The sequence below is a fragment of the Danio rerio genome, chromosome 22 (genome assembly GCF_049306965.1).
Source record: "Danio rerio strain Tuebingen ecotype United States chromosome 22, GRCz12tu, whole genome shotgun sequence".
In the NCBI taxonomy this organism is placed as follows: domain Eukaryota; kingdom Metazoa; phylum Chordata; class Actinopteri; order Cypriniformes; family Danionidae; genus Danio; species Danio rerio.
In genome coordinates, this window is record NC_133197.1 from 30,864,826 (window position 1) to 30,886,342 (window position 21,517).

General features: G+C 32.9%; 1 protein-coding gene across 1 annotated transcript; it reads left to right on the top strand.

The window, feature by feature from the left end:
* The first annotated feature begins 5,423 nt into the window (after window positions 1-5,423).
* LOC792925 (novel PIM family protein) lies at window positions 5,424-8,720 on the top strand. Its single transcript, XM_021474490.3, has 7 exons — window positions 5,424-6,996; window positions 7,274-7,368; window positions 7,468-7,518; window positions 7,637-8,015; window positions 8,103-8,279; window positions 8,369-8,457; window positions 8,579-8,720. Exons 1-7 carry the CDS (start codon window positions 6,015-6,017, stop codon window positions 8,597-8,599), a joined length of 1,794 nt encoding a protein of 597 aa, XP_021330165.2. The 5' UTR covers window positions 5,424-6,014; the 3' UTR covers window positions 8,600-8,720.
* The last annotated feature ends 12,797 nt before the right edge of the window (window positions 8,721-21,517 follow it).

Sequence of the window (21,517 nt, forward strand, 5' to 3'; positions counted from 1 at the left end):
TCACAAGGTACTCCCAGATACAGACATAAAGTCTACACACTAGATTACACGCTAAGATCTCATGACTGTGACGCAGCTTCAAAAAATTAGTTTCTAACTGGAAGTATAAATTTGCTCGAAATTAGGCGAAAACAAACGATTTTCACTTTTTAGTGAAATATTTGTGTCCTAATAGTGTTTTTAGCAGTGTGGGACACATATACGACCGTCAACAGCTCAAAAAAAGGTGTTTTACTGTTTTGTGAGCCTGTAAGTGCAAGTACTTAAATAATTTTATATTTAGTTCATTACTATAACCTTTTCAGCGAATTCTACTTTTTTGTAGACAAAGTTTATTGGATGAATAACTTTAAGTACAATAGAGATTTTGTCTGATCCTGCACCTGCTCCCAACCTGACTTACTGTTCAGGCTATGGTATTTTCTCGTGGCTGCAGTTGCAGGACAGTTCTGGTGAGTATACTGTAAACATTTCACCCAGTTTTTATTTTCGGCTGTTTGTGAATACAAATGGTTGTGTTTCTTTTTTCTCCACACAGATATTGTGAGGTGTTATTTGTTAGCTTGTTAAAGCTACTTGTAGTGTAAGTAAATAGTATGTTTAAATTTTGTTCTAAACTTTATTTTATTTCATTGAATACCAGGGGACTTAAAGACAGTATTAAGAGAAAAGCAATATTCTTATTTTGCAAAAGTCAACAGGCACAATGTATATTTTTACAAGAGACACATTCCAGCGCAGAGGACTCAACCTTCTGGAGAAACCAATGGGGTGATACTATACTGTTTAGTCATGGAACTATAGATCTGCTGGCGTAGTGATATGCTTGAATAACTGTCCTGGTAAAGTAGTTAAAGTGAAAGAAGATAAGGATGGACACTGGATTGCTGCAGTTTTGATGATTGAAGGTACTCCACTGATTCTTCTAAATGTTTACGGATATAATGGTCAATATAAAAAGAGAATTTTGCTGGAATGCATTTCAGAAACTATTAGAGAGTTGAAAACATTTTTCCCAACTGAAAATATGTTGGTGACTTTAATTGTGTCCCTGATAATTGGATGGATAGATTTTCAACAAAATACGGTTATTATGAAATGAATGTATTACAAATGTTTGTATTAATACTTCACTAATAGACGTTTGGAATCATGTTAACCCTGAAGTAAGGCAATATTCATGGATTAGACCCAATGGAAATTGTAAATCAAGAATAGATTTTTGGTTGGTAACCCAAGAAATTTTTAAATATGTTTTGCAAGCTAAAATCTCTGCAGCTCCTACAACTGATCATTGTGTAATTACTGTCACACTGATCCCAGGCTCTGAAAAAACATGTAGGCAAAAATATTGGAACTTTAATGCAAACTTGTTAAAAGAAGAATATTTTTGTGACATGGTTAAAAAAATCTTATATTCAATCATGACAAATGATGAGATAAAGTGAGAATGTACTCAATTAATTATGGTAAAATATTGTGTAATAAGCAAAAAGAATTAGAAAAACAGCTGATAAAAGACATTAATGATTGTTGTAAAAAGGATTTATTATTAGAACCTAATAAAGAGGAAATGATTAGATTACAAACTAAATTAGACGATTTCTACTTAAATAGGGCACAAGGGGCATTTATACGATCTAGAGCAAAATGGATGGAAGTTGGTGTAAAAAACAGCTCTTATTTTAGTAGATTAGAAAAAAGTAGACAGAAATGCAATTACCACCTTAAATCCAAATAATAAAATTGTAACTGATCCAAAAGAAATAAGTAATGAGATTTTTAAATTTTATCAAAGCCTATATTCATCATCATTTTCCATGAAAGATTCTGAGAATTTCTTCAAAAATTCTATAATTTTATTCCTAAAATTGATGAAGATTTTAAAATGATATGTGACTCTGATTTAAAAATTGAAGAACTTGATGCTGCTATTAAAAAAATGGCTTTAGGTAAATCACCAGGTCAAGATGGACTTGCAACTAACTTTTATCTTTTTTCTGGAATGATATGAGAGAAATGCTCTTTAAAGCACTAAAAGAATGTTTAGAAAGTAATACACTACTAACTACAATGAAACAGGCTATAATTATTTTAATACCTAAACCAAAAAAGACAACACTCTTACTGATAATTTAAGACCAATTACTTTACTTAACATTGATTACAAAATATTCACTCATGCATTAGCTAGTAGACTTAAAGGTGGTATAGGTAAAATTATTAGTGATACACAATCTGGGTTTCTTCCAAATCGACTAATACATAATAACATTCGCATGGTGTTAGATTTATTAGACTATTCACATTTGATAGAGGATGATGGTATAATACTATTTCTGGATTTTCTAAAAGCTTTTGATAAACTTGAACACCCTTTTGTTTTTCAGTCTCAACAATATTTTGGGTTTGGGACAAAATGTATTAATATTCTTTCAATGTTGACAATATAACAAATAACAAGTGCTGTTTTACTTCAATCGGGTACTACAAAGAGATTTGATATCAGAAGGGGAATACGACAGGGAGATCCAGTCAGCCCCCTTCTTTCTTACTTGCTGCCGAATTATTAGCACTGTATATTAAAAATATTAAGCCATTAAAAGTAGATCCTTGGTAATTACACAACTAGCTGATGATACAACTTGATTTCTGAAGGACTCTAATCAAATACCGATTGCCTTAAAGTCTATATCATTGTTTTCTAATGCTTCAGGGTTACATTTAAATTTGAAAAAATGTGAGATTCTAACTCTTCACAATAATACATAAAATTCATTGTATAATATCCCAATTAAAAGCTAAATAACATACTTGGGAATAACTATTACAAAAAGTTTTAGGGACAGGGAAAATAATAATATTCATACTGTTGTAAAGAAAAATAAAAAACATTAAGTAGCTGGTTACAAAGAAATATTTCAATTTTGGGGAGAATATTATTAACAAAAATGGAAGCAATATCAAGATTAATCTATCCAGCATTTTCCTTAGGTGTAACAGAAAGATGTATTAAACAAATTAACAGAGTTCATTATGAGTTTATTTGGAACAATAAGCAACATTTAATTCGAAAAAATGATTTGGTAAAGTTATCAGAGGAAGGGGGGTTGAATGTTATTGATTTTGGCGTTATAAATGGAGTAATGAAGTTAAAATGGTTACAAAGCTTTGTTAAAGGTGAACCGTCTTTTTGGTTTAGCATCCCTTTTCATATTTTTCAAAGGATGGGAGGAATTTCTTTTTTTCTAAAATGTGATTTTGACTTACTAAAATTGCCATTTAAATTGTCTGGTTTTCATGCGCAAGTGTTACTATATTGGAAGATGTTGTACAAGCACAATTTTACTCCACATAATGTTATCATTTGGAATAACAGGTGTGTTTTTCTACATGACAGGAAATCTTTATTTTTTAAAGACTGGTTTGACAAAGGAATTTGGAATGTAATTCATTTAATGGATGATGATGGTAATATGTTGAGCTATGATCATTTTAGGTTAAAATTCAATTTTAATTGTGCACATAGAGAATTCTCTTTGGTTGTCAAAGCTATTAATGTAGCTTTGAGAAATTTAGTTAAAGGTATAGTGCAATACTCCTCTGTAATACCTACACTAGTTGATTTGTTTATAAATAATTATTCATTTTTGGATATTAAACGTAACAACAAGGTCTTGAGATCACTACTGACAAAAGAATATTTTCCTCTTCCTGTTAAAAGAAAAGTTTTATCTGAGAGATTTTCTAAAGCGAACACTGTTGAAAATAGAAAAAGATACCTGTCATTTCCCTTGTTACCTAAAATGAACGAAGTACATTTCAAAACATTTAATGACATCTATCCATGTAACGAATTTCTTAGAATAAGATTTCATTTAGACAGTAATGCTTGTATCTTTTGCTTGAAAGATATAGAATCACAGGAACATCTTTTTTTATAGTTGTTCCAGTGTCAAATCCTTTTGGGACAGATTGTATTAGTGGTTGATAACTAAAAATGTAACACCTGCGTTTGACTATCACATTGTGAAATTTGGCATTTTTATGAAAAACAAGGAAGTTGAATTTCTATGTAATAATATGTTGATTGTAGCAAAATTTTATATACACAAATGTAGATTTGTTAAAGTTTCTCCTTGTTTCAAAGCATTTACAAATGATTTCAATATGTTATATAAATCTATAAAACAAGTAAAAACAAAAGGTGCCTTAAAGCTCTCTAAGCTTTTGTCAACATATATGGACTGACCCCTCTGAATGTAATGTATTTTCTTTTGTATTATTTAAGGTTTATTTTTATGTTATTATTAATTTGTACTGTTTTGTTTATTATATGCTGCTTGGATATAATGATATATATGTTTAACGATGGAAGTTGAAAATGCCTGTTTGTTATTTGAAGTTTAAATGAAAAAAAAAAAAAAGTTCGTCAAGAGAATAATAAAATACGAGATTGCTAGAATATAAATGTGTCACTGTGGTAATGGATATACACAATTTATCAATATATATAAACATGTAGCCTATCAAAAAATAGAAGTGCAAGTCACTGATGATATTTTAAGCATGAGGATTAAAATAACAGCCATACTTATTAGGGTCGAGTCAAACCATTCATTTATACATTCATTAAAGAATTTAACCATACAAAATGTCAACCTCAACACTGTCAGTGAAACATATACACACGCACGCAGTACAATAAAGAATGAATTAATAAATTAGGAGCAAAAATATTATGTCAATAGAAAAAAAAGCATGCATCCAAAATCAAAAGAATGCTGAGTTTATACGAAGAACGAAACCGGCAAAAATAAATAAATAATAATAAATACGCAAATATATAACGAAATTGGAGAATAAATCCATACATTTCTGCAAAAATAAAATAAAAGAAAGAATAACAAAATACGTGCATATATACATAAATAAGCATTGAAATCTATAAATTCCTGTATAAATAAAATAATTAATAAATAAATACGCAAATAAATAAATAAGTAAATAAATCCATAAATGCAGGCATAAATATTTTTTTTATAAATAAATAAATACGACTGATAAATAAACAAATAAATAAATGTCTTCATAAACAAAAATGAATAAAAACGAAAATATATAAATAAATAAGTAAATAAATTCTGCATAAATAAAACAAAGCATAAATAAACAAGAAAATATAAATTACTACATAAATAAAACATTAAATAAATAAAAAAAGCAATTATAAAAATAAATGAGTAAAAAAGTTCACAGTTTCCTGCATAAATAAAGCAAATAAATATGCAATGTATTTATTTATTGTTTTATTTATGCAGGAATTTATGAATTTATTTATTCATTTATTTATTTGTTTGTTTACTTATTTATTTATAGTTTTTGAAGGTTTCGTCCTCTATAGGTTTTTTTTTCCTAGGGTGCGAATATCCATGTTGCAGATGCGGATAGATAATGATAAATTGATTGATAAATTGTGCAAAAGAAATAATAACGAAGTAAATAGAAGTGTCTAGCATTTTACAATCCTATATTAAAGAGATTCAGACGTTTTAAAGCATTTGGTAAATTTAGGTCCATTCGAATTTTGTTATAAATAAATATATGTAATATAATGTATACTAGTGAAAGTAAAATAGTGAAAAACAAATGTTTTTAATGATTTTTTATTGTTACAACTGTTTATTTGAATTCATTTCGAGTTTTAGTTTGTTGTAAAACTGACGCAGAATTAATTTCATGAAGGCGTAACGCTGGTCTATGCCTGTTTACCGGGCAGCCGCTTGCATACAGGCTATGAGTATGTGTGATCAGTTATTGATTGATTATAAGGCATATACTTTATGCAAAAAAAAATATGGCACTTTCAAATGGCCACAGAAACGCTCCACAGAAACGGCCCAGCCTGCGTCACATTTAGAATTGAATGTGAATGTTCGAAACGGTGACATCATAGCTAAGAGAATGCGAATGCAACTCTGACTTTGGCATTCTGCGGTTAAACTAGTTGAGCGATGGGTCAGCGTAATTGTCGTTGCAAAAAGGCAAACAATGATTTTGAGCGTGTGCACGTTTACCATCACGATGCACCGCCACAGCTCACCAATTTGGTGGAAGCTCATAAACATCCTGTTGGCGTAGGTGAAGATAGTGCGAGTGAGGGGAAAAATAAAAAGAGAAAGGAGGCCAACCGTAAAAAGAAAAGAAGGTTCAAGTTGTGGCGGTGGTTCTCCTGTCTGAGAGCTGCTGAAAAAAATAGTACACTTCAGGTTGATGGAGAGGCTCAGGACACTGGGGCAACTGCAGCACCACCTGAAGTACAACCTTCCTCCTCTTCAGGTGACGGATCTCTACAGCAGGCCATTCATACTGTAGAGCTCAATCTTCAGGAACCTTCAGCCAGTGACCCTGAAGTCTATCCAACAGTAAAGAAACATCTTACTGTTCAACCTGATGTCCTCCGTTCTCCAGTTCTGAGCAGCAATACTGCTCAGACTTCATTCGACTGGAACTTTGACATCAGCCAGACTCCATTGCTTAGTCCTGACTATTGTGATGAAGCCGAAAGCTTAGCTCACACCTTATCTGACTGGAGCATTGATTCTGGCCTGGCTCTAGCACGCACCACATCAAGGTGGAGCAATGATTTCACTAAGACTTCAGCACACACCATGTCAGATTGGAGCATTGATAAGATCAAAACTCCAACACGCACCACATCAGATTGGAGTACTGACGCTACCCGGACTCCGGTACACAAAGTGTCAGTCTGGAGTATTGATGTCACCCAGCCTCCATTTCACTCATCCACTTCTGATTGTTGTAACAATGCCACTGAGATTCCAGTCCCCGATGCTTCCGAGGGGAGTGCCAATTTCCCTCAGATTTCACAGCACACAACGTCAGACTGGAGCATCAATGGTGGTCAAACTCCAGTCTGCACACAGGCCTCTGTTTCAAAACAAATAGAGAATAATGGAAAGATGACAAGTCAGGGTAAGTTGACTGTCCCTTAAACTCACACACACACACACACACACACACACACACACCTGCAATACTATATCAGGCCATTTTAATCTTTCCATTTGTGACCCTGGACCACAAAACCAGTCTTAAGTTATACATTTTTGGCAATAGGTAAAACTAAAGCTTATTTATTCAACATTTAGACCTCATTTTCAAAAAATGTACACTGAATAAGTAAAACATTTTGTCCTGTTTTACACTGGTTGATATTTCATATTACTTAACCTTGGTTTTGTTTTAATAGTCATCAATTCTTGCCACTATCTGATCGATGACATGCTGGGTGAAGGATCCTTTGGAACTGTGTACAAGGGGCGACGTCTACACGATGACTTAAAGGTGCCTTTCATTTTTCTGGATAGGATAAATAGTAACAATTACAATATGTTAGCTGTACAATCATTCTTACATACACTTTGCTTATTTCTTGTTTATTAGGTGGCAGTGAAATTTGTCACAAAGACGGAAGATGTGGAATACATACGTATCGTAAGTGATTTCTCATAAGACAAGCTACTGTTGTCGAAATTTTGTGAAATTATGATTCAATTCATAATCTATAAAAGATATATCTATCTAAACATCATAAAAAATGTATTTCCTGTAGTCGGGTCATTCAGAGCCCTTTCCTCTTGAAGTTGCACTTCTCATCCTCGCCCATGGAGTATCCAGCGTTCCAGAAATAATCCAGCTTCTGGACTGGCAGGACCAGGAGGACCATTATATAATGGTGTTGGAATACCCTTCACCCTGTGAGGACCTATATGCTTTCACAGAAAGCTATGGAGGATCCATAAGTGAAGGTTTAGCGCGTGTTGTTATGCAGCAGGCAACTCAAGCTGCATACATGTGCTGCCGCAATGGTGTTCTACATCGCGATATCAAACTTGAAAATCTACTAATCAACAAGGAGACTCATAAAGTCAAATTAATAGACTTTGGGTGTGGAGACCTTCTCAAGAAATTACCCTACGATACATTTGCCGGTATGTATTAACCCTTAAGCTGTGAAAAACGATATTCTGAATTTATAGCAACAAATGCTAATTGATGCAAAAATCTTTTACCTTTAGGCACCCTTGAGTACTGCCCCCCAGAGTTTGAGGAAACGGGTGAATACAATGGGAAGCCGGCAACAGTCTGGTCCCTTGGCATCCTCTTGTTTGTATTGGTGTGTGAGGACTTTCCCAACCCTCAAGAACTGCACATGATCAATGAGAACAACTTCTCCAAAGCTGGCTTGTCCGATGGTAAGCTCTTTATTTCAAAGACTCTTACATGCAACATCAAAGGAGGTGTGAAGTTCAAGGTAAACAGATGTTTCAACTGTTTTTCACAGAATGCTGTCAGTTGATTAGTTGCTGTCTCCAGCAAAAGCCAGAGCAGCGGATTCAATTAAAAGAGATTCTTCTCCACGAATGGTTCAAGGTATGAAGCCTAAGCAGAGTATTTTGGGAGGGTTAATTCAAACACAAGACTATGGATGTTAGCTTAGAGAATATTAGATTTGGATTGACTTTTGATAAACTAATTGCTGTTTTTATTTTAGGACACCAACCTGGAGAACTGAAGAACAGCCACCCTACATGTTATTGTCTTGAGAGGAACGTTTCAGGCTGTTTGAGGCAGGAAATCTTGAGCAGGAGGTGGCTCCTCTCAAAACAAACAATAAAACATATGCATTAATTGAACTCTTGTGAAGAGTATTATTTGACAAAAACAATTCTAGGAGAGCACATATTTACATAGTACTGTGAATCTTGTTTCTGTCATGTATGATAAGTATGCAATGCATTTCTTGTGTCATGCTATTCTTACAGTTAAAAAGATGACTAGAGGCTGCATATTGACACAATAAACGTGTCAAAAAAGTCACCAACACAAAACAGCTGATGATAAACATCATTTTAAGCTGTAAAATGACATCACATTTCCACTCTGAAAATAAATATTTAAAATAACAGACACTTCCCTGCCACATGTATTTGTTCTTCAGACATCTCACCAAGCAATGAGACGTTTAAATGCTGTCTAATAGACTCTAAACGTCTGGCCAAAAGAAGGCTAAATTTGGGTAGGCAGTGCAAATCTATATGGCTACTTGATGACTTGATTTATAGATAATTATTCATTCATTCATTTTCCTTCGGCTTAGTCCCTTTATTAATTAGGGGTTGCCACAGCGGAAAGATCTGCTAACTTATCCAGTATATGTTTTACACAGCAGATGTCCTTCCAGTCACAACCAAGTAAACTCCTATACACTCACATTCACACACATACACTATGGCTAATTTAGACTGTGGCTTCTTCAATTCAGTTTCCCCTACCTGTACTGTGGGGGGAAACTGGAGCACCCGGAGGAAACCCACATGAACATAGAGAGAACATGCAAACTCCACAAAGAAACGCCAAGTGACCCAGCTTGGTCCCGCTAGGAAGCCAGCGACCACCTTGCTGTGCAGCAACAGTGCTAACCACTGAGCCTCCATGCCACCTTATAAGCAGTTAGATGTTTTTCAAACACACACAAAAACGTTTGTTTTTTTCCCTTCGCAAGTTGAATAACTGTGCATAGGTCAATTCAAACATAATACATCTAGATATGTTTATATCATGTTTAGAGTTTTTGGCCATAAATACTTAAACAATGACAATATGTGGGCTTGAAATTGCTAATTTTAAAATTTTGTTCTAAATTTTTTATTTTCTGTGCAAATACAAAAAACATTAATAAATTTTAAAAAAATTGTGAAAATGGCAATGCCATGTGAAAGCAAATCCGAGCAGCAAATCCGGATTTCACAACCTCCAGGGCCCGGTTTTTCAAAAGTAATCCACTAGGATTTTGGATAAGGGTTTGGATCAAATCTTGAAAATGGGTTTTTCAAAAGAAAAAACGGATTACATAATCAGATTAGATCACGTAATCTAATCTTGGTTTTGATTTGGATAGTTTGGGTTTTTCAGACCTTTTTTGTAGGATCTGGATCATTTTGATCCAAAAAACCTGGATTAAACTGATCCCATCAGAAGGGTGGATTTAGCGTGGATTTCATGCCCAAAATGTAATTAAAACGTAAAAAAATGTATTAAATAAAACTATATTGGATCATGCAGAATCTTACGAGATATACTATTTATTCATAACGTTTTAATTTTATTTGTTCATCTGTCAGGCTATAGTGATTATAGGCTTTAACGTACACTGTTAACCCTTACTGTAGATTATGCAGTAAATAACTGTAAAATAGCCAGTGTTTTGCTGTAATAAAAGGAAACAGTATTTTACAGTAAAAGGAGCAGGATATGTATGAAATTTTGTAGTGCAAAGAATAAATTACAGTAATTTATTTTATGTACCCATTACAGATAGTTACTGTGACAATAAATGGTAAATTACTGCTCAACCATTATTACCCCATGTACTCTGATGCTTTATGTTGCTATATATATATATATATATATATATATATATATATATATATATATATATATATATATATATATATATATATATGTATATATATATATAGTTCAGTTTTGGTATGTGTATGGTCAGTATTGAGGAGAAAGTGAGGCAATGCATTGATGATAAGATAAATTTCTCTGCAGCCATCTCTGTGTTTTCTTTGGTTCCTTTTATGTTTTTAACATTGAGTATCAGGAGTCAACCAATGTCAATGTCACAGAGCTAATTAAAAGGTAAAGATATCGACCTATATATTACCTATAGTAATATATATTACTATAGGTTTGGAACAACATGAGGATCAGATTATTATTATTATTTTTTTATTTATTTGCTTTGGATGAAGTTTTTGTATTTTTATTGTTTTTATTCAATGATATGTGCATGATTGTGATAAATGTAGGCAATTCCTTTGAAAATATGCTATGTACCAGGGATGTCAAACTCCTGAAAGGCCACAGCCCAGCAGAATTTAGTTCCAGCCCTGCTTCAACACACTACCTTTAGATTTAGTTTGATCAGGTGTGTTTAATTAGTATAACTGCACTGTTACTCTGGCTATTTTACAGTTATTTACTGCACAATCTACAGTGTTTTGCTGTAATAAAAGGAAACATTTATTATTTATTAACACATTATTTTACTGTAAAAGGAGTAGACTTTGTGTGAAATTGTGTAGTGCAAAAAATAAATTACAGTAATTTACTTTATGTACTCATTACAGATAGTAACTGACAATAAATAGCAAATTACTGTTCAACCATTACTGTCCCATCTTCTCTGATGGTTTATGTTGCTATTTATAGAGATGTGCATTTTAAAGGCAGAAATTAATGATTTAGGCATCACCACACACTCCCACGGGCTGTCTGTCTTCTTCTTAACACAACGGTGTTAGAAAGAGTTTTCAGAAAATGCTGGCCCTTTAAGGGAGCCCGGTGTTTGATTTGTTTACTGCTGAGTGTGCTCTATTCTCTGTCCATCAATTCAGATGTAGAGTCTGATATGTATTAGGCTTTAAATAAGAATCTACAACGAGTAAATAAAATGTGTTCAAATGTTTTTGAGGGTTTCTATAATAAGGCTGTGTTTTAAGTTATATTGTTGTTATCTTGAACTGTGTACTTGAAAGCTACATTGTTAGCTAGTTAGCCTCTCCTCATATAACTTCTTACATTACTTTTGTCTAAGTATATGTATTTATTGGATATTGGATATTGCATACTGCCATAATGTACAGATGCTAACAGTTGTATGTATCTTTCTGGCAACTAAGCCAAAATTAAATTCCATCATCTCTGTAAGGTAACATGTGCACATCATCACAGGGAATCACAAAAACATGATACACATAGCCATCCACACACAAAAGCTCCACTGTCAGGTCACAGGTTGTGAGTTTGTTGCCAAGTATTTTTCAGAGCAGTGTTTCCACCTATGAATTTATATTAGAAACAATAAAAGTTTGTTGTCATGAGATAATTATAACAATAAAAGATTGGATCCTTTGGTTTTTCGATGTTGCCAACTTTATTTTTATTTTTTATAATTATTTTAAACTTTTTATTGAGATTTGACACAGTTTTTAATTACTTAAAACTTTAAAATAATTATGTCGTGTTTTTTGCTGTTCATTTGCTGATCTACCTTCCTGCAGATTCCAGTTGCTATCCATATCAAACACACCTAAACCAATTAATTAGGACCTAAACACCACTTGATAATTACAGGCAGGTGTGTTTGATATTGTTACGTAGCGGATGCACCCCGCTACGCACATAAGTTTAAGGATGACCGCTATAAAAAGTGGTCACCCGGAGTCCCCGTTCCTGTTCCCCCAAGCACACACACAGAGGCCAAGTTGTCAATAAGGGGTATCAGATTTATTAAACAAAAAGATCAAAATCAGAATCAGGGAACAAAAAGGCCAAAACAACAAACAAAACAAGGTACGCTACCTAATATTAAACCTCTTACCTATACCAAAAATAAAATTCCATAAATAAAGCATACAATTCTAACCTCCATAACTAACCACAAAACTGGACAAAAGAAAAAGGGCCTTCCCGTTGATCATTCAGCATTAAGGTAAATATTAGCCACAGCTAACACATGATACCGTCCTAGTACCGTATTTAACAGAGTATCTCACCAGATGACTTTGAAACAGGGTTGGAGAAAGGTATTACACAATCAGCCACCGCTAATGCAGGTTACCGTCCTATTACCGTATTTAACAGAGTATCTCACCGGATTACTTTGAACAAAAGGTTTCAGACAGATCACTGCCGCACAGAGAACTCAGAGCGAACTGCTCAGACACGCACGCACGCACGCACACACACACACACACACACACACACACACACACACACACACACACACACACACAATGGCGAAGGGAAACAGGAAGAGAAACTCGATGAGGAGCGTCAACGTATGAGGTGCCGTATAGGATTTAAATCAAACTTTGCTTATCAACACATAAAACACGTGTATATACACCTATAAATTACTCGCATATACACCTATACTACTGGATGTTCAAAACAACATGGATGAAACTTGTGTATATACATATAAACTTGACGCATGAATACACCCAAATACACACGCACATACATATAAACTCGATCCTCACATAAACACCCACATTAACACACGCACATACATATAAACTTGCTGCATGCAAACACACCTATACACACTCACATATACATACAAACTTGATCTATGCATATACACCCATAAACTCTCACATAAGAATATAAACTTGATGTGTGCATAAACACCCAAATGACACTTGTGCAAAAATACAAAATAAAATTCACAAACATATATACAGTTAGTTGTGTATATACATATATGCAAGTGATTTCATATGTGTGTATGCATGAATTTTCACAGTAAAAGGAAGTTATTTCACTTTAAAAGGAAGTCGTTTAATTTCAACGTAAAAGTCCTTTGAGTGTAATGAACAAGATTATTATTTGTCATGAATCAGGTTACTGCAAACCTTAAGAAACAGAAATAATGTGATTAACAGAGGAATTACATCTGTTGAATTATGAAAATAGATTATGCTAATTCTAAAAAATAAATAAATAAAAAGGTAATGCAAAGGAATGCTCCTGCAAAATTAAAGGTTTATTATGCAATTAAACTCTCGGAAATGTTATTATGGTTTAATAAATGTAAAGTTGCTTAAGTAATCATTTTGAATAAAATATGTTTGTCTAATATTAGTTTATGTTTGTTTTATTATTGGTGTCACTATTCGTCAAGGGTTATGATACACACTTATGTCCAGTAGGGGGCAGGAATGCACTTAAGTGGGTTTTCCTGTCACCAATAAACAGGCTAATGCACCAAAATGCTGGATGACAGCTGCTGTAAAAATATAAGTAGTAGTTATTAAACACAAAAGGAGTGTCCAGATAATATATATAGCTTTTCCATGGGGGTTAACTTGACCAACATGATGAGCAGAGACTTTTAATTAGCGTTTTTTTTTTTTTTTTTTGGATATGCTGAATAATTAACAAATCAAAATGATACCAAAATCTTACAATTTTGACACCCACATTGTAAAAACATATAAAAAGCATAATAATTATAAAAATGTAAAAAACAAAACAAGAAGACTATAGGCTACATTAACATTTGCACTAGAAAAGAGGAGTTTAGTTTGAGTATACATTTATATTCATAATTCTGGTTGCTTTTTGAACGTCCTTTAAGGGTTCTATCTGTCCATTTATATTTGTGTATGTAATTACCTAATTAAATTAAAAGGTTTTAAATAAAAATATTTCTTATTTTGAATAGTCTATTTATATAGACTAATATTTTATATAACATATGGTCATAATTTAACATATTTAATCCCTCTATTAATCACATTATTTCTATTTCCTAAGCTTTGCAATAACCAGATTCGTGATAAATGTTTGTGAATTTTATTTATTTATTTTTTTTGTATGTTTGCACGAGATGTTATAGGTGTGTTTGCATGCAGTGAGTTTGTGTATGTGCGCGTGTTGTTGAAGGTGTATATGCATAGACCGAGTTTATATGTATATGCGAGTATCTATAGGTGTGTTTGCATGCTTCGAGTTTATATGTATGTGCATGTAAATGTGGGTATTTATGCGAGAATCGAGTTTATATGTATATGTGAGTGTGTATAGGTGTGTTTGTATGCAGCAAGTTTATATGTATGTGCGTGTGTTAATGTGGGTGTTTATGTGAGGATCGAGTTTATATGTATGTGCGTGTGTATTTGGGTGTATTTATGCATCAAGTTTATATGTATATACACAAGTTTCATCCATGTTGTTTTTAACATCCAGTAGTAGAGGTGTATATGCGAGTAATTTATAGGTGTATATACACGTGTTTTATGTATGTGTTGATAAGCAAAGTTTGATTTAAATCCTATACGGCACCTCATATCAACGGCGTGCCTTTATAGCTGGCGCCGCCCCTCTCACAGCTGCACCTGATCTCCGCTCATGTGGAGAGAGAGAGAGAGAGAAAGAGATAGATAATGGGAGGAAACACACAGGAACAATACACACTTGCATTGTCACAATTAATGTTACTCAATATGTAACATATGGGTAGCAACTGAAATCTGCAGGAAGGTAGATATCCAGGAACCGGATTGAGCACCCCTGCTATATACCATGGGGGTCAAACTCCAAGTTGCTGGAGAACTGCAGCAGCAGAATTTAGTTCCCACCCTGCTTCAACATTACCAGTAGATTTCTAACAAGCCTTAATTAGTTTGATCAGGTGTGTTTAACTAGAGTAACAGCTTAAAGTCCCGGTCACACTGCACTTTTCTCCCAATAGACTTCGATTCATACGCATGTGAGTACTGCAGACCTGGAATAATAGCTCATGCGACAAATTTCATAATTCGCAGCATTGGAAAGTTCAAGCTTGGAGAACACTGACATGCAAAATCACATCATGTGATTGCTTGATACCAATCAAAGATCAAAACGTGACCTCTCTGGCTTGCTTTTTCAATCTCTAATTATTTTATTGAATTCCACTACTCGCGTTGTTTAATTCCACTTCGCAGTGCAGTATGACAGAATTTCGCATGCTCAAACGTTAATGTGACCGCAGCCTTACTGTGCAGACCTGTAATCTGCAAGACAATAATTATATCTACTGATTTCTGAATTTTGTTCTACTTTTTCTGTTATTTATTTGTTTGGTGCCAAAACAATAAAATAAATTTGTCTGAAAAATGTTATGCCTTCTATTTTTTTAATAACAGCTAAGAATACTGATTAATTTTAGTAACACTACAATAACTATATATTACATACTATTAATGTGTATGCAGTATAATGCTGTGATTTGTAACACTACAATACAGTAATTAACTGTACACAGTTTCCAGTTAGTTACCACTGCTGCTCTATTACAGTAATTAACTGGCAACAAAGTTGCCAGCTACTCACTGTATCGGTTCAGTTACAGTAAATAACTGGCAACACTGTTGCCAGCCACTCACTGTAATGGTTCAGTTACAGTAATTAACTGGCAACACTGTTGCCAGTTACTTACTGTAACTGAACTTTTACAGTGAGTGGCTGGCAACAGTGTTGCCAGTATTCTACTGTAAAATCAACCCGGTAAGGTCTAACAGTGTATTTAGCCTTTCAGTATAGGCCTACAGCAAAATAGAAAGAGTTTGGCCTCATAAAACAATCCCCCAAAAAGCTGTCAAAATTTACCAAAAACGATACATTTTATTCTGTTACTAATTGATATATATATATATATATATATATATATATATATATATATATATATATATATATATATATATATATATATATATATATATATATTCATCACAATGGAAAATATTTTTGTGTTTAGAATATTCATTAGTGATGCATGCAATGATTACAGAATAACAAAAAAAAAAATGCAAAGAATGGCAATGGCAATTTGAAACTTATTATAAATATCCTCAATGTACAGTGTTGTAGATCTCAGATGAGCGGACTGCTGGAAGAGGATGGGGTGGGGTTTTTCTTGCTTTTATTATTTATTATTATAATTATTTTATTATTTATAAAATTTTCTTAGTTTTCATTTCAAATAAAAATAAATTTATATTTACCCCACACTGGCTATTCTACTTGTTGCTCTTTACATAGGCCTATCTATCCATCTACATTGTGATTGAACACTGGTAATCCAGATTTAGTGATCCTAAAAAGTTCCTATCCGGATCAGAATAATCCAATCCAATGTTGCTTTGAAAAACTGGCTCAAAAAGTAAGCTGGATTACGTGATCACGGATTGCAAAAACAGGATTACTAAATCCGGATCAATTTTATCCAGATTAAACCTTTTGAAAAACCGGGCCCAGATGCAAAAAGCTCTCGAGTAAAAAATTTTCAGAGCAAACGTATTTCTGCCACGTGTCGCGTGCACTGATCCACACGTGAGTCCAATTGCGCTCTTACAGCTGGAAAATTAAAACAAAACCTTTGTTGCAGCACATTATAAAATCACGACCCGTATCTCCAAAACAAATCTTATTCTTTTCCCACTTCTTTTGGCAACCCAACATGGCGTCTATCTGCCGTCTGAACACTGTTTCAGGTACAAACAGTCTTGTAAGCTAGCTTTCATATTAATGAAGTTGCACGGCATACACAATAGAGCGCACTGATTGGTTTGAACCAAGTCTCTCATGAATGAATGCAGCACACTCAGAGACGTCACAAGGTACTCCCAGGTACAGACATAAAGTCTACACACTAGATTACACGCTAAGATCTCATGACTGTGACGCAGCTTCAAAAAATTAGTTTCTAACTGGAAGTATAAATTTGCTCGAAATTAGGCGAAAACAAACGATTTTCACTTTTTAGTGAAATATTTGTGTCCTAATAGTGTTTTTAGCAGTGTGGGACACATATACGACCGTCAACAGCTCAAAAAAAGGTGTTTTACTGTTTTGTGAGCCTGTAAGTGCAAGTACTTAAATAATTTTATATTTAGTTCATTACTATAACCTTTTAAGCGAATTCTACTTTTTTGTAGACAAAGTTTATTGGATGAATAACTTTAAGTACAATAGAGTTTTTGTCTGATCCTGCACCTGCTCCCAACCTGACTTACTGTTCAGGCTATGGCATTTTCTCGTGGCTGCAGTTGCAGGACACTTCTGGTGAGTATACTGTAAACATTTCACCCAGTTTTCATTTTCGGATGTTTGTGAATACAGGAAACACTGTTTTAAGTATGTTTCGCTTAAAATGTATACTAAATAGTACATGGGAGCTGTTAGACAAATGAGACACGTGATTATATTTAGAAGGACCAACTGAATTATTCTTTTTCTTTTTTCTCCACACAGATATTGTGAGGTGTTATTTGTTAGCTTGTTAAAGCTACTTGTAGTGTAAGTAAATAGTATGTTTAAATTTTGATCTAAACTTTATTTTATTTCATTGAATACCAGGGGACTTAAAGACAGTATTAAGAGAAAAGCAATATTCTTATTTTGCAAAAGTCAACAGGCACAATGTATATTTTTACAAGAGACACATTCCAGCGCAGAGGACTCAACCTTCTGGAGAAACCAATGGGGTGATACTATACTGTTTAGTCATGGAACTATAGATCTGCTGGCGTAGTCATATGCTTGAATAACTGTCCTGGTAAAGTAGTTAAAGTGAAAGAAGATAAGGATGGACACTGGATTGCTGCAGTTTTGATGATTGAAGGTACTCCACTGATTCTTCTAAATGTTTACGGATATAATGGTCAATATAAAAAGAGAATTTTGCTGGAATGCATTTCAGAAACTATTAGAGAGTTGAAAACATTTTTCCCAACTGAAAATATGTTGTTGACTTTAATTGTGTCCCTGATGAATGGATGGATAGATTTTCAACAAAATACGGTTATTATGAAATGAATGTATTACAAATGTTTGTATTAATACTTCCCTAATAGACGTTTGGAATCATGTTAACCCTGAAGTAAGGCAATATTCATGGATTAGACCCAATGGAAATTGTAAATCAAGAATAGATTTTTGGTTGGTAACCCAAGAAATTTTTAAATATGTTTTGCAAGCTAAAATCTCTGCAGCTCCTACAACTGATCATTGTGTAATTACTGTCACACTGATCCCAGGCTCTGAAAGAACATGTAGGCAAAAATATTGGAAATTTAATGCAAACTTGTTTAAAGAAGAATATTTTTGTGACATGGTTAAAAAAATCTTATATTCAATCATGACAAATGATGAGATAAAGTGAGAATGTACTCAATTAATTATGGTAAAATATTGTGTAATAAGCAAAAATAATTAGAAAAACAGCTGATAAAAGACATTAATGATTGTTGTAAAAAGGATTTATTATTAGAACCTAATAAAGAGGAAATGATTAGATTACAAACTAAATTAGACGATTTCTACTTAAATAGGGCACAAGGGGCATTTATACGATCTAGAGCAAAATGGATGGAAGTTGGTGTAAAAAACAGCTCTTATTTTAGTAGATTAGAAAAAAAGTAGACAGAAATGCAATTACCACCTTAAATCTAAATAATAAAATTGTAACTGATCCAAAAGAAATAAGTAATGAGATTTTTAAATTTTATCAAAGCCTATATTCATCATCATTTTCCATGAAAGATTCTGAGAATTTCTTCAAAAATTCTATAATTTTATTCCTAAAATTGATGAAGATTTTAAAATGATATGTGACTCTGATTTAAAAATTGAAGAACTTGATGCTGCTATTAAAAAAATGGCTTTAGGTAAATCACCAGGTCAAGATGGACCTGCAACTAACTTTTATCTTTTTTCTGGAATGATATGAGAGAAATGCTCTTTAAAGCACTAAAAGAATGTTTAGAAAGTCATACACTACTAACTACAATGAAACAGGCTATAATTATTTTAATACCTAAACCAAAAAAGACAACACTCTTATTGATAATTTAAGACCAATTACTTTACTTAACATTGATTACAAAATATTCACTCATGCATTAGCTAGTAGACTTAAAGGTGGTATAGGTAAAATTATTAGTGATACACAATCTGGGTTTCTTCCAAATCGACTAATACATAATAACATTCGCATGGTGTTAGATTTATTAGACTATTCACATTTGATAGAGGATGATGGTATAATACTATTTCTGGATTTTCTAAAAGCTTTTGATAAACTTGAACACCCTTTTGTTTTTCAGTCTCAACAATATTTTGGGTTTGGGACAAAATTTATTAATATTCTTTCAATGTTGACAATATAACAAATAACAAGTGCTGTTTTACTTCAATCGGGTACTACAAAGAGATTTGATATCAGAAGGGGAATACGACAGGGAGATCCAGTCAGCCCCCTTCTTTCTTACTTGCTGCCGAATTATTAGCACTGTATATTAATAATATTAAGCCATTAAAAGTAGATCCTTGGTAATTACACAACTAGCTGATGATACAACTTGATTTCTGAAGGACTCTAATCAAATACCGATTGCCTTAAAGTCTATATCATTGTTTTCTAATGCTTCAGGGTTACATTTAAATTTGAAAAAATGTGAGATTCTAACTCTTCACAATAATACATAAAATTCATTGTATAATATCCCAATTAAAAGCTAAATAACATACTTGGGAATAACTATTACAAAAAGTTTTAGGGACAGGGAAAATAATAATATTCATACTGTTGTACAGAAAAATAAAAAAAAACATTAAGTAGCTGGTTACAAAGAAATATTTCAATTTTGGGGAGAATATTATTAACAAAAATGGAAGCAATATCAAGATTAATCTATCCAGCATTTTCCTTAGGTGTACCAGAAAGATGTATTAAACAAATTAACAGAGTTCATTATGAGTTTATTTGGAACAATAAGCAACATTTAATTCGAAAAAATGATTTGGTAAAGTTATCAGAGGAAGGGGGGTTGAATGTTATTGATTTTGACGTTATAAATGGAGTAATGAAGTTAAAATGGTTACAAAGCTTTGTTAAAGATGAACCGTCTTTATGGTTTAGCATCCCTTTTCATATTTTTCAAAGGATGGGAGGAATTTCTTTTTTTCTAAAATGTGATTTTGACTTACTAAAATTGCCATTTAAATTGTCTGGTTTTTATGCAGAAGTGTTACTATATTGGAAGATGTTGTACAAGCACAATTTTACTCCACATAATGTTATCATTTGGAATAACAGGTGTGTTTTTCTACATGACAGGAAATCTTTATTTTTTAAAGACTGGTTTGACAAAGGAATTTGGAATGTAATTCATTTAATGGATGATGATGGTAATATGTTGAGCTATGATCATTTTAGGTTAAAATTCAATTTTAATTGTGCATATAGAGAATTCTCTTTGGTTGTCAAAGCTATTAATGTAGCTTTGAGGAACTTAGTTAAAGGTATAGTGCAATACTCCTCTGTAATACCTACACTAGTTGATTTGTTTATAAATAATTATTCATTTTTGGATATTAAACGTAACAACAAGGTCTTGAGATCACTACTGACAAAAGAATATTTTCCTCTTCCTGTAAAAGAAAAGTTTTATCTGAGAGATTTTCTAAAGCGAACACTATTGATATTAGAAAAAGATACCTGTCATTTCCCTTGTTGCCTAAAATGAACGAAGTACATTTCAAAACAATTAATGACATCTATCCATGTAACAAATTTCTTAGAATAAGATTTCATTTAGACAGTAATGCTTGTATTTTTTGCTTGAAAGATATAGAATCCCATGAACATCTTTTTTATAGTTGTTCCAGTGTCAAATCCTTTTGGGACAGATTGTATTAGTGGTTGATAACTAAAAATGTAACACCTGCGTTTGACTATCACATTGTGAAATTTGGCATTTTTATGAAAAACAAGGAAGTTGAATTTCCATGTAATAATATGTTGATTGTAGCAAAATTTTATATACACAAATGTAGATTTGTTAAAGTTTCTCCTTGTTTCAAAGCA